Source organism: Oryzias latipes, chromosome 4 (genome assembly GCF_002234675.1).
Source record: "Oryzias latipes chromosome 4, ASM223467v1".
NCBI lineage: Eukaryota > Metazoa > Chordata > Actinopteri > Beloniformes > Adrianichthyidae > Oryzias > Oryzias latipes.
The window spans coordinates 30679252-30693803 of record NC_019862.2 but is presented as its reverse complement, the minus strand read 5'-3'; the positions used below and the strand labels follow the sequence as shown (position 1 = coordinate 30693803).

The 14552-nt window shown below is 41.8% G+C and overlaps 2 protein-coding genes across 2 annotated transcripts; both read right to left on the bottom strand.

Moving 5' to 3' along the window:
• Window positions 1–335: 335 nt before the first annotated feature.
• LOC101159428 (hematopoietic SH2 domain-containing protein homolog) lies at window positions 336–6059 on the bottom strand. Its single transcript, XM_004068434.3, has 6 exons — window positions 6002–6059; window positions 5460–5597; window positions 4325–4414; window positions 4085–4250; window positions 2937–3191; window positions 336–1470 (listed from the first exon to the last, which is right to left on the bottom strand). The coding sequence occupies exons 2-6, from the start codon at window positions 5570–5572 to the stop codon at window positions 1111–1113; spliced, it is 984 nt and encodes a 327-aa protein (XP_004068482.2). The 5' UTR covers window positions 5573–5597; window positions 6002–6059; the 3' UTR covers window positions 336–1110.
• A 1678-nt stretch (window positions 6060–7737) lies between these two features.
• Window positions 7738–13750, bottom strand: rab8a (RAB8A, member RAS oncogene family). The gene is made up of 8 exons (XM_004068360.4): window positions 13556–13750; window positions 13123–13183; window positions 12797–12857; window positions 12239–12316; window positions 12047–12136; window positions 11823–11888; window positions 11255–11305; window positions 7738–9159 (listed from the first exon to the last, which is right to left on the bottom strand). Exons 1-8 carry the CDS (start codon window positions 13677–13679, stop codon window positions 9070–9072), a joined length of 621 nt encoding a protein of 206 aa, XP_004068408.1. The 5' UTR covers window positions 13680–13750; the 3' UTR covers window positions 7738–9069.
• Between the last annotated feature and the right edge of the window lie 802 nt (window positions 13751–14552).

Here is a 14552-nt window from a genome sequence, read left to right as displayed (position 1 = left end):
TTTTAAACATGTTTTGTGTTATAGTATTATGTAGTATTATATAGTGTTATGTTAGTAGTATTGTGTTTTATTATTGTTGTTTTTATTAACACACTATTGTTCTTTATAATTTTGCTTCCTGTTACAAACAAATTTAATTCAAAAAAGTCAAATCATGATTCACCCACCTCCGTGTTTGAAAGTTTGGGATTTTTTGCCATCAGGGATAAAAAAAAGCATCTATTCTTCTATCCTTCCCATAAATCTTTACCGTGCTTCATTGTTTTCTCTTGTACAGTCATGAACTTTAACTTTTAACAACCGAAATCCTCTTTGATGTGGTTCATTCTCTCTGATGAGGGCAAAGGTCAACATTTATGGGTGTATTGCATGTGTTTGATGGTGCAGAACTCCACTAATTCAACAATTAATAACCAAAATATTGAAAAGGAAAATACTTGAATACCAAGAGATGAAACTTTGGCAAAAATCAATTGACGTGTCAAGATTTAAATACATTTCACAGACACTTAACAGAGAATGCTTCCGTCAAAACAAGTCTGAGCAGACATCTGTCTGTTAGGATCACGGTTTGAGTATTATGGGATCAATCAGATTTCTAAACATGGGAACAGCTTTTTGACTTTTTAAAATAAAGTCACATAGTAGACATACACTTCCAGTACATGTGGGATAACATCAGTGAGCACATTTTCCCTTTAGAAATAGAAAAACAGTGTTTTACTTTGAGTCTCATGTCAGCTTTACTCAGTCATGATCCATTCAGCGCTTTCCCAAACCCCTACATTCACAACATATCTATGGTTTACTGCTGAACACACAGGGTTGGGGAAGAGCACCGAAAGGAAGGGAGCTTTGTGACAACATTCATTGGCTATAAATCTTTGTTTACCCGTTTCACCAGTTCCAGATTTGCACAGAGCATGCAGGGCTGAGTGTGAGGGATGCGTGAAGCAGCTGCTGCATGGACTTCTATTGTTAGCTTCTACGTGCCATTTGATGGCCGGTTTAGACGACAGCGGCCCAGAAAACTAAACGGGAGGCTTCCAGCTTGCTTTTCAGAGAAAAATGGACACAATCTGTGTTGGGGGGCATCTGGACCCCCAAGGATCAGAAACCTGGGGCAAAAGGTGGCGGTGAATTATATTCTGGAGGCAGCTCATCCTCTAATAAAGTCACTTCTGAGTAGAGATGTGCGTCTGCAATCTCCTGATACTCATGCGCGGCGTCCGGGTTTGCCTCTGCAGCCGGATTCCTCATTTTTTGGAATTTCTTCTTCAGGTTCTTCAGGTTGGTGACCACAGACAGCCTCACTTCGTGGTTCCTCCCAGAGTGGACGTTGGCGTGCGCTTGCTCCCAGGCCGGCGGCGTGCAGGAACTCTGAGGTGCAGAGACCGTCCGGACGCAGGGCTGGTTTTGAACGGGGGGGGGCTTCGCTGGAGGGGCATCGGCTACGAATCTCTTCCTGGTCTTTGGTCACAGAACATTTATGGGAACATGTTAAATGTCATTTCTGCAGCAAACCACATAGTGATCGTCACATCAGGAACAGCACAGGTTTATATAGAAAAGGAGTGTCACCTCATATTTAATGAGCATAACACAACATATACAACTTCCTTTTAAGAAAAGCCACAAAATCGACCAGGCTGTGTCCAAATTCCTGCCCTAACCCCTAACTACTAAAAAACTACATAGTGCAGCACAAAGTAGTGCCCTGAATTATAAAAGCAACACCACGCTCACTACGTCATCGATTTTACAAAGTTAAAATCTAATTGATATGAATGTTATGAGACGATTATTTATGAGTCCACTGTCTTCTGAAGATAAAAAAGTTGATGGTTTATTTTTAAAAAATACATTTAAATCCTTTTTTTGTTTTCCGACTATTGTGGTCTATATTTGCCAATCTAGTGAGCATCCATGCACACTGGATTTTCGCAGAGGCTTCTGGGAAATTTCTAGGTCACTGGTTTTTGGAAATTGCAGTCCCGGACGGCACTGCAACACAGCGAACGCCAGATATAGTGAGTAGTGAAGGAATTCGGACACAGCCCAGATCTCCAAAAATAAAACCTCAAAAGTTAGTTGGAGATTAAAAAAAGTTGATTTTAAAACCACAGCCAAAGTTTTATTGACCTCTGACCTCGGGTCTCCTTTAGTAAACTCCTCCTAAAAGTTTCCATCGGTCACCTCCTAACTCCCTGAGCATCAATGGGAAGATGCTGGGGTTTCAAAGTGTGTCAGAGTTTAGCTCACTAAAGTTGCGTTCCGCTTTTGCTCGAATATTTTTTCCGGAATATTGTGGAACTTTAATATGTCACATACAGCATGAACATATTAGGAATGGGGGGCGGGGTTAACAAAAAACCTCTGTTGCCAAGGAAATTCGAAAAGTTTACTTTTGCTGATTCTTCTAAAAATTACATAGATCTGTTTGTCACCCCCAGACGAAAAAAAAACATAATGGTTGCTATGGAGATACAACAACACATAAGCCGTCTTTTTTGAAAAACATTTTTTTTATATGTCACATGCAGCCCGAACCAGGGAGGCTGGGGTAGGCGGGGAGAGTGAGGGGTGTGTAGCAGCCTCTCAGCCAGTGAGGGCGGGTAAAAAGAGGGCGGTACGGGCAGATGAGGGTAGCGCCTGGGGGGCCATAACATGCCACTTGTGGCTTTAATTTTTGACATAGCAGTGGTTACATCCATGTCCCCAATGAAGGGCTCTACCATGAATCCTAAAACCGACAAATTATGATGCTGTAATAAAACAAATTAACAGAATTAGATCAAGTAGAAATTTTATCTCTTTAAATCAATAGAAACAGCTCCATGTTTGGGTTTCACAGCGTCAGTCTTTTGATAATTCCAAAAACAAACATAAAATATGATTATATTAAAATTCACAATAGAAATAATAGTGAATTTTACCGTTGTTGATGGTGGAGAGTGGACATCGGGAAGGCTCGTTTCCAGATTCGGGTAAAGCTTGTTGCCTGGGGCCACTGGGGGCCCAGAGCTGCTGGGAGTTTGAGTTCGATAAGGAAGAGCAGGGGGCCCCTCTTTCTTTAAATCCGGGGGACTCTGGGTGAAAAGGGGGTCACTCTTCTGGGGCACGGTGGGTTCAGGAACTCGGCCTTTCTGGGGAAACAGCAGTTCTGCGTAGTCTGTAGAGCTAGCTGAGGACTTGAGGAAGACAGAAAAGAAGGAGAATAACAGAAAAAAAAGAGTTGAAGTATTTGTTGTGGGTGTATGATCATCATCATCATCATCATCATCAATTATTTATGAATAAAGCACCTTCCAACACCAGCCAAGGAGACCCAAAGGGCTGTACACACGGAGAACAAAACATACAAGAATTTAAAGCATAAAACCAAATTAAACATCATAGAGACATAAACAGAAAAGAATAAAAACCATGAAACCAATTTAAAATAGATTAAAGCCAGGACAAAGAAGATGCTAAAGCGCTGAAATGGAGGAACAATTCTATTTAAAACTCTCCTTGTGCGTTATCCCTCTGATTGCCGGTGGCAACTGATTCCATAGGTTTGGAGCCGTCACAGCAAACGTACGTGCCCCCCCCCCCCCCCAACCTGCCAGGGACTTAAAAGAATTATTCAAAATTTTGGAAATATGAGACATTAAAATGGATGTTTTCCATTGACTGTAAATGAGAACTGGACAGAGTTCCTCGTGTTCCAACCAGGAAGTGAAAAACAAAATCCCATGACTTCTTTACAGAAATAAAGAGCTATTACTCAGTCCTTCTCCTTGTCAGAAAATCCATTCTTGCTCTGCTGCCATTTTTTTTAACATGTTCCAGATAATCCTTTGTTTTTATAAAGTTATTCTAGTTATAAACCAACCAGGTAGGTGCCTCCACAAAGGTAGGTGGTCTCACATTCAGAACATTTGACAGATTTGTGGAGCCCGCTTTCATTTGTGGTGGGTGGCCTTCCAACAAGCTCGCTCCTGGTTGCCATGGGAACTGGCCCAAATCCTCAGATATAGTCAGTGATGTTCTCATAAATGTGCTGGGACCATTTTGAAGGACAACCAGCTCAGCTCCTCACCTGTGCACAGGGAACAGTGAGGACCTGATCGAACGGCATGATGGGATGCCTACGATGGTAGTCCACGAGGTCCTGCAGGAGCCGATGACTCCTGTTCTCCCCCAAGATGATGTACTGTCCGTCCTCCAGCACGTCGATCATGAAATGACTGCAGCGGTCCACGACGCTGAGAAGCCGACACTGGAATGAGGCAGGCGGGCGGGACGTGGGGCCCGCCGCCCCGAAAGGAAGCGCACTCACCGAATAGACAGCGTGTAGCCGATCCTGCTCTCACTGACTCTGATGAGGAAGTAGCCCGCCGGCTTGGAGCTCAGCAGTTCCTCTGCCTTCCTGCACAAATCCCCACAGACAAAGGCCTCGGGTCACACATTGACCTTAACGAGCAAACGCCGGTTACTGCATCCGTTTTCTGTCACCGTAATCACACGGAAGCCAGACTTTGGAACTCAAAGAGACGAAATAGGAACAAGTCTGGACCATTTGGACTGACATTAACAATGACGACCCAGAAGTACATGAGCAATAAATACATAAACTAAGCACTTCATCTGACTAAAACTACAAATGTTTTGTTCACAAAACCAGGATGGAATCAAAAACTTTGAACGCGGAGGAGAGAAAAACAGTGTCAATGACTTGTTCTGCAAGGAATTGTGGGAGATATGTTAAAATTAGGAGCTACGGCAAACTTGAAGTTTAGCTGTTGTTCACTTAATAGCATCAGATGGGCAGAACTAATGTTCTGTTCCTTTAATCGCACAGAACTATGGGTAATAATTAAACTAAGGTTTTAATTCAGACATTATGCATGGATGTTTGTGTGTGGACGAGTAAAGACAAAAGTTGGGATTCAAAACTTTTTATACCATGGTCCGGGTGAATAGTCGATTCTGATTGGCTGCTGGGTGTGCGTTAAAAAGTGATAACGCACAGTGATAACCGCATGTCTAAAAAAGAAGTTCCGGTCACATAGCTTAAAATTTCTGTATCACTGCACCGGCTTCTTTAAAACAACCTTTACCTTCATCATCTGGACAAAAACAAGCGGTAAGAGGGAAACTGTCTCTCTGAACTGATGCTTTATTAAATACATCGTGATCATCGGCATAGATGTGTCGCTTTCCTTTGCCGCTGCACTCGAGGGCCGCACCACCGGACAAATACGTAGTCTGATTTGGTGAAAAAAGCGACCCAAACCGAAGAAATAACAAGAATAAAGGACGGAAAACTAGTTAAATATTTATTTCTTTTGTAAGTGACCGTGGTGTGAGCGGGTTCATGGCCGAGGAAGTGTGCATTATCAGAAATTAACTCAAAGCACGTTAATCTCTGATAATGCACACTTCCACAGCCATTAACCCTGACGTATACTTACTTCCTGGAAATGATCCCATGGAACCACTCCGGGACGACGCCGTCCCTGATCACACTCTGGAGCTGGTTCTTCATGAACCAGTTTGAAGCATCGTGCTGCTGGTTCCCCTCCATCGCCGTGGGAACGGCTCATTTGATCCTGGTTCAGAAGGACAAAAAAAAGATGCATGACGGACACCTGGGCGACTCACAGTCACGTTCAGCGTGGACTGTTCCTCTTCCAGGTGAGGTCCTCTTGCTGTGAAGTCTGGAGCTCACTCTTCCTCTGTTCCTTTTTTTTTGTTTCTTTTCTAGAAGCTTCTCAACAAAAGGTTTCACGTCTGAACCACAAAACTGTTGATTTCACATAAACCTTTTTTTGCAAAGACTCAACGTTTGACCTTATTTCTGCTACAGTTCTGTTTCACAGACGGACAGAAATTCCATCGGTTCAAATCCAGTTTTCTTAACTTTCATGGTCTGAACACCTGAATTCAATATCAGCGACAGTTTATGCTAAATTCATGTTTAAATCCAAACAGGCAAGAAGCAGAAGTTACTCACCTCGTCGGGCAGCTTGCTGATAAAATGACCCCACAGAGCACATTTACCTGACAACACCTGCCTGGAGGCGGAGCCTAAACTCTAAACTAAATTAAAGCAGGGACTGTAAAGTGACATATTATCACTTGAGGAAAACACATAAAGGTCAAGTGTTTTTCCACTTTATCAGCGCTTAGATAACGAAGCGGGGAAGTTTCATTTTTAACTTAGGAAAATCTCAGTGCTGGTATTGGATCCATTACAATCCAACAATGAAAATTCAGTCGTGACTCAAGAAAGATCCAATTTAAACCACTTAAAGGCTAAATTATTTGCTCAAGACAGATTTAAAAACTCCATTCTTACGTTTTTATATTTGTCCAGACATCCAATCCCGTTTGTTTTTTCCGCCTTTTGAAAGTTTAGTTTGGTTTTCTGAGAAAACGGAAGAAAAATCTAGTTGGTTGGACTGAATCCCTGCAAGTTTAGAGGAAGCCAAAGCTATTCATGCTGCATTTTTACCTGGAGTGACATCGGATAAATGCAGCACAGACTGTGTGAACGTCGTCAGTTCATTTGCAGAAGAGCGACTGATCCAAAACACATCCTCTTCCTCCGCTACATGCATTCTTAATATGGTTAGTTTTTCTGTATTTGTTGCATGTTTTATAAAATCAGGCGTAGGAAGTTTTTGCCTTTTGGATGAGGCCTAAAACTTGCACAAGAGTTCCCCAGAAACAAGAGCTTCGGCTGAGGGAAGTTCTCAGTCATTCTACTGCCAGGATGACATTTGCATTTCACAAAGCAGAACTGAAAGCACTCTGCAGAGCTGCACACTCCTTTGTAACTCAAAACTGCAGGAAATGCAGCAGGACGGATGAATCACATGCATTTAAGAAAAAAACAGCTGGACAATTTTGAATTTTTATTGATGTTTGCCACCAGTTAAAGACAAACCATGTGATCTATGATTGTGTTATAAAACTGGAAGGAAAAAAGCTCAGCATCCTTTTCCCACAGTTGAGCAAATTGATTATATGTCAATATATGTGGAAAAAAGTGAGAAAACTTTACTTGATGTAAAAAATTTCACAGATGTGTCAAAAATAAACCCCGTTAAAACCACAGAAATAGAATAAACTGCGTAAAGAACACGTAAATCAACGTAGAACATGAACCGTGATTTCTATGTAATTTATTACGATTATGCGTCAGTGACGTCATTTTACCATCTGTGCGCCGTATATGTGATCGGAAAGTTATACATCGGTGGTTCATGCGTGAAAAGTCCGTTAGTCATTCGTGGAAAGACACAAATGTGCGGATGCATCTCACAAAAACCAAGTGTCTAAGATTTATGCAATAATTGCGTATGAACTACATAAAACTGACCCAAAATTTTGAACAGCTCACAACTGAATTCCCATCAACGGACATCTGCGCTGATACGAACATAAGAAACACTTAATATAACACGCATGGATCACGAAAGACTGGAATTTCATCCGTGGAAAATGCACACAATGTACAAAGTGGCTGTGTGAGCTTTGTGTTCTGATCCACAAACAAGCTAAACCAGCTTCCTTCATGCAAATGAAACAAGGTTTCCTGGAGGTTAACAGAGCTAAAACGCTTCGTAAATGTGCCGTTTTCCACCAGCGAGGATGTAAACTAAAGTAGATTTTCATAAAAAGTCAAACCGACGACGATCCTGAAAACTGTAGCTCTGACTGGTAAAAAAAGAAACGGAGAAAAACAATCAGTAAGAATCTTTAATAAATCATCACTCATACATATCTACAAAAAGTGTAGATGTATAGATTTCAGAGGTTACAGTACAATATTTGTAGATCTTATTTACAATTGAAGCATTTCTTCCATCTGAAGTCCACTGCCTGAATACAAATCAAACGGTTTGGCTGAATAGACACCAAAGCTGCGAGTTAAGCAGAAAGAAGTTTGCTGGGATGTTTCTCTGCGGAAATCTGAGTCCAAGGGACAAAAATATTTCACCAGATTTAGAAAATGTCATTTAAGACTCTCTCCTCTTCAACCTGAGAGATGATTGGCTCCCAAAGAAACCAACGCGAGTTGTTTGAACCCCATTTCTTCTCCTCCTTTCCCTCTGAGCTGAGCTCAAGTCGCTCGTTTGGTCACATGTGCAAAAGCCTTTTTACCCAGAATGCATAGTTGGAGACAATCAGCTGCTGCAGTGCATCAAAACCATGGAAAAAATCTGGAAGGAGGCGACTGGGAGTCAATCTGTGACGGGGAATGTTGTGGAAGGATTTTGGGATGTTCACCAGAAGTCTCAGCGTTCCGATGTTTCCTGCAGGTCCATCAGTAATCTTTGAAACAAACCGTCAATAAATCAAAAGTAAACGAAAGAAGAAAAAGTGCATCAACAACGAGAACACAAAGGGCACTTTAAGCACAGCTCCGTCCTAAACGGTTGAGAACCTCATCTTCATCGCTGATTCCTTTATAGCGGACCCGTCCCCCCGGTTCTGGAGAACTGCTGCGTCCCGAATCGCTCTTCTCCTTCATCCTGATTTTTATGTCAAATCTTTGAAGCTTTTCAGTCCCACGCGGTTCTGCAAAAGCATGAATACTTGCAGAGAAAGGAAGAGACAAACCGCTTCAGCACCAGGAGAGAGAGGGAACATGTAAACCGTGGAAAGACGGGAACCACTGTTCATACGATGGTTTCACGCCACGCGAAAAACAAACCGTCAGTGCAAACCAGGTGGAAGATTGTTGATGAAAATAGAAATAAAGCCTCACCGAGTAGGAAAAGACAAGACAAACAAAGGCCTGAGGGTGCAGGTAGAAAACGTTTGATCGCTCTCCGCTCGCCACCAGAATAAAAACATCAAGATTCAAGTCGAGGCCGCGGGTCCGAAACCGAACCCACAGCGGGTAAAAATCCACAGGTGCTGAAGGACGAGAGGGAAAACACTGCTTTTTTCCTAAATAAGATCGGCGGGAGGAAGACGAGAAGTCAGAGAGCAATCAGAGCGTGCTCTGTCCAGTTCTGTCCAGCGGGGGGCGGAGTTAAGGCGGCGGTGGATGCTGGCGCTCCGGTCCGCTTACAGGAGGACGCAGCGAAAGAAACTGCTCTTCTTGGGCTGTTCTGTTATCTTCACCCCCTGGTTGCTGCCCTGCGGGTTGTTTCCCTCCTGTAAGACGTAGAAAGCCGGTTAACCCAGAAACCTTCATGTCAGTCCGCACACGCGTGTAGAAAAACTAGGGCCGTGTTCCAATTCCTTCTCTACTCACTATATGTTCACCATTTTCTAGTGCTGTCTGAATCCACAATTACAGAATCCAGAGCCCTAGAAGTTTCCCCCTGTGCATCGATGCTCGGCGAATATAGACCACAATGCATTGCGTCTGAACATTTTTTTTACCCAAAAAAATGTATTGAAATGCATTTTTTTAATAAACCATCAACGTTTTTCTCTTCAGAAGACAGTGGACTCATACAAAATCGTCGCAAAACATTCATATTAATTAGATTTTAATTTTGTGAAATTGATGTCATAAAAAAATATATGAAGTAGTGAGCGTGGCGTCTGAACTGCTTTTAAAATCCAGGGCTCTACATAGAGCTGCACAATATAGTTTTTTTGTATTTAGGGCGGGAATTCGGACACTGCCTGGGATTGTTCCCACAATCTGATTCTTTGAGTTTGACTATCTGCCAATACAGAAATGAACAACTTTGAGAAAAACAGATCCATGGTTTCCCCTATTTTTACTTTATTCACCTTATTTTATTATTTTAAGACCCACTGTGATGAAAATGGTGTTTCTAACGTTTCTCTCGTGATGGAGGACACAGATGAGACTAATGAAGATGCAAATGGCATTTCTGACTTTTTCTTTATTCAAATTGTGAATCGGGAGCAGACCAAAAATGTAAAAAAAAATGCTGTTTTCCTGACAGAAAATATGCTGGGCGGGGCTACAAGGTCCCTGCCCCGCCCCATTCTGATGCATCCACTGTCAGATAAACAGATCGAAGCTGTAGCTATGATATTGATGCCATTTTTGTTGTCCTGTAACGTTGGCTTGGGGGTGTGAGGGGCTGTGAGCTCGTGGGAGAGAGTGTAAACACAAATCTCTCAGCAATAGAGAGGGGAAAGGGGGGCGGGGTTGCTCCGCGCAAACACTTTGCCCACAACTCAGAGGTGAGTTTCTAACAAACTCCTGCTGCTCTGCAGAAACTATGTCCTAAATGAAGACATGTTTCTTTTAGGTTTTGACTAAAAACGGCACGAAAACAGAGGAAAAGTTTCCAACACTTGAGTGTGTGTGTGGACAGGCCCCGCCCCTTTCCTTTTGACTAACATCTACACCTGACAGCAATGATGACAAACTTCCAGCTTCCTGCTGTTTTGCGATTCTTCTGCCCAGTAAAACAAAACGAACACACAAAAAAATCAATACAAATGAAATTTAGCTTCAAATCCAAAAGGGGTTTATTCAAATATACACCTCGTGTGTCCTAAGAATCATAACCCCCCCTGTTGTAACGCTAAAATACGTCCAACACAAGAGGCCTTCAGCTCTGATCTGTTTGATCAGACAGGAGAAGTTCAAAAAGAAAAAGAAAACGGATCAGAAGATGATTGATGTGACACTTTAACAGACTTCTGTCAAGTAGCTGGAAAAAAAATAGAGTAAAAATAGTTTAACTATTAACCCGTAAACATGTGATAGTAAGTCGTGAGAAAATTTGGAGACTGAAGCTTTAGAATCATTTTATCTCCGTAAAAACTTTCCTGTCACAATGTTCATTGTAGCATGAATCGGATGACGCAGATTCATGACCAACTTGTATCTATGTGAACATTTGGGTTGAGAAATTACGGATGTCTTCTTTTGCACTTTGCAGACGGTCCCTTGGCAGCCGCCTCACTGTCGTCTCTCTGTTTAACTCTCATTAAAAAGAATTAAACATGTTTATTTTTGAAATACCTTTGCAGGTTGTTGTTTGCACCAAGACAAACCAACAGAGACAAATCTTGGACTTGTACTCTTTTGTGTGCCTCCTGCCGTGTTCTGCGGCGCTTCAGAGCGCTAAGACGTTGTGATCCCTTCATGGTGTAATAGGCTTGCTGATAATATTGTGGAGAGCAGAATAAATTTCCAATCCCTACATACAGCACTGGTTTTGGATCGAGTGGGAAACTGTGCCTGATTTCAGATCCGGACATCCCGAATACACTTATTTAGTCATCGTGTGTGATCGGGCTTCTTTTTCCTTACCAGTTTCTTGTCCATCTTTGCTTTGATGTCTCTGGCGAGGGTTAAGAACGCCTGCGGAGCAAAACGTAGAAATGCTTAGCGACAGCCAAGCTTCTCGGTTTCTCCACGAGACGTCTGTCCGTGACAAACAAAAGCACCGAAACCACAAGATCTTATTATTCTGCTGAGGAATGACGAGGCCAAAGAATCCGCCGTGGCTCTCCAAACCCAACCGTTTGGCCTCTCGGGTCGTCCTTAACTTTGTCTTGTCATTAAGAATGTGGTTATGAGTTTTAACGCTCAGTATTCTTGCAGCTCAACTAGTTTTTTTATTTCTCTGACCAGAAACTGCGCCTTCCCGTTTGAAGAAACATCTCTTCAAGTCATTATTTTTTTTAAAAAGCGCTGCTGTTTCTGTCTGTGGCTTTACGTAACTAGAAGAAAGAGGGAAAATGGAATTACGTGGATTTATTTGGGGATGACTTATAGGTATAAATAAACTGCAGCTCTAGAACACCGGCAGATCAAAAGTCAGATAAATATGAAAAACTGAAAAATAAAAAGCAATAAAACAAACAGAAAGACTCACGTTCTCCACGTTGATGTTGGCCTTTGCGCTCGTCTCCATGAATTTGATGCCGTACTCCAGCGCCAGCTGACGGCGTAAAAACACCGTAATGATTAGCGATCATGAAACACGCGACACCAGCTGCGTCTGCATCACACGTCTGCAGCGCTAAACTTTACTCTCCAAACGTTGGAAATACACAATTTGCCATCTGAGGACTGGAACTGTAATGATCCCGTTTTCACCTGCTCTCCTCTTTCTTTGGACACCTGTCTCCTGTCATTGACGTCACATTTGTTACCGAGGACCATTCTCTCCACGTCCGCTGAGGCGTGCTGCAGAAAAATACATGCTTGGATCAACAGGAAGTCACGATTTGTCGTCAACTTTTTCAATAATAAAAAAATAAAATAAAAAAAACACGAAAGGTGCTTCACCTCTTCTATATTCCGTATCCAGTTTTTGATATTCTCGAAGGACTTCTCGTTTGTTATGTCGTACACCAACATGATGCCCTGTGGATTTAGGCAGAAGCCGTTAGACCGGCAAAGCCGTTTCTCGCTAAAATACGGCACAATAACAGATTTGATTTGCAACTAGGAGGAGCTGCATTTCTGCTGTGTTGCTGAATGAAAATGACACTTCAAGGGTAATAATTGGGGGAAAAAGAGAGAAAGAAAGGATCAAAGTTGACCATCAATAAAGTGAAAACAGCACAACAACAAATAGCTGAAAACTTGTAGGAGTCAAGCAGCAAAAAATGGCGGAAGATCCTATAAAAAAGAAAGAAAACAGGAAAACAATGGTTGGATGCTTCATAGTCTTCAACCAATAACTTCTTTGGTCCGTCCTTCCCCATCAGTATTTTCAGAATAAGACACCTGGGGTGTGCTCGGCATTAACATCCTCAACAATGTGGGGTGGGGCTCAGGCAGGAATTCAGGCTTAGCTCCTCACAGCTGAGATGAAGGTGGACACTGAGTGTTTTTGGTTACCATGGCTCCTCTGTAGTAGGCTGTTGTGATGGTCCTGAAGCGCTCCTGTCCCGCCGTGTCCCTGTGGGACACAGATCCACACATAACATTTATTACAGCTCTTTCCACAGCTTTGCTTTGGTGTTGGGAGTGTTTTCACTAAAACAAATCAAATGTGAAGCTGTTTTTGCAGTGTAAATATAAAAATATATATATCAAAATATTGCTTGAACGAGTTTGCTGAGATTATAAACATTTTTTAATCAATTATCTGTCTATTGGTATCAGTGATTGATTGATTGATTGATTGATTGATTGATTGATTGATTCTGCAGGGGGCATCTCACCATATCTGTAGTTTGATCTTCTTGCCGTTTAAATCTATTGTTCTGATTTTGAAGTCTATGCCTGGGAGGGGAAAAAGAGTAAGCAAACAAAAACAAGTCATTTCTTGAAGATTATAAATATCTGAGAGGTTTTCAGACAAACTGAGGAGCTTTTTTAACACAACAGGATGGCAACTTTTGGGCTGTTTTAACTTATATCACGAATAATTCACACAACACATCGATTTGGAAACTTTTAAAGTGTTTAAGTTGCTTAATATGTCAGTTGTAGCGCTTCTAAGCCTCACTGTCCCCACCCGGCAGTTCATTTCCTGATCAGTCTCTAATTAGAATGAATGCTAGCCGTCAAAGTTAGCCACAACTTAGCCTGACAGGAACGTCTGCCTCCGCTTTTCAGGAAGAAAATAGTCCCTCGAACGCAAATTTCACCCACCTATAGTGGAAATAAACGTTGAGTTAAAGGCGTCATCAGCAAATCTGAAAAGCACGCAGGTCTTCCCGACGCCCGAGTCGCCGATTAGAAGTAGTTTAAACAGGTAATCGTAAGTCTTCGCCATGTTATTAAGCGACCAACTACCGCGGAAATCCCGCCTGTGGCGGATGCGCTGACGTCACCGATCCCGAGCCGCCGATTGGCTGACGCAACTGCCAATGTCCTCTGTCGTCGTGGCTGCGGAAGTCCAGCGCTCCCTCCGGGGTGTGTTCTTTTTGTACACCCGGGTCGCCCGACAGGAACTCCTAAAAGATTCGTTCATTTCAGAACCAACCCAGCTTGCTTTTGTTCAAACAACACGGTGGTGGCACTATCGTTATGTGGCTAAAAAAAAAGATTTTGACTACACAGCACGTTAATTACTCTTCCTCAGAGTCCCACCGGTGATTACCTCCCCTACTTTCATTAAATAAACGTTATACACCTGAATAAATTTAGGTGATGTGGAAAAAAATAATTACCACAATATGTTTTTCTATTTATTTCAACATTACAAACAAGCTAAAGCCACTTTTTTAACGTTAACTTTTTTTAAACAAAACTTAATTACAAAACTTACTATCTGCAGCTTTAGAAGAACAACCACATTGAGTAAATAGACCTTGTTGTTGTCAATTTCTGCAACAACAACAAAAAAGTCCCCAAATAATATGTTTATAGCAAAAAGAAAAATGGAAAATATGTTTTCCCAGCTAATTTAATTTAGTCCAAAACTGTGTGGTCTATAAACAAGTTCAAAATAAATGTGTAATGGTTTCCGGATGATTATTGTAACCTAAAATAAAGGTAAATTAACATAAATAAAGACAGTGTTTCCACAACATAAGAAAAACACATTTAAAACAACCTACTATTGTTGTATTTTAGTAATTAATTGTATCTCCTTTTTGCTGTATTAGTCAAGCAAAACATCTAATACAGCTATATTTAATAGACC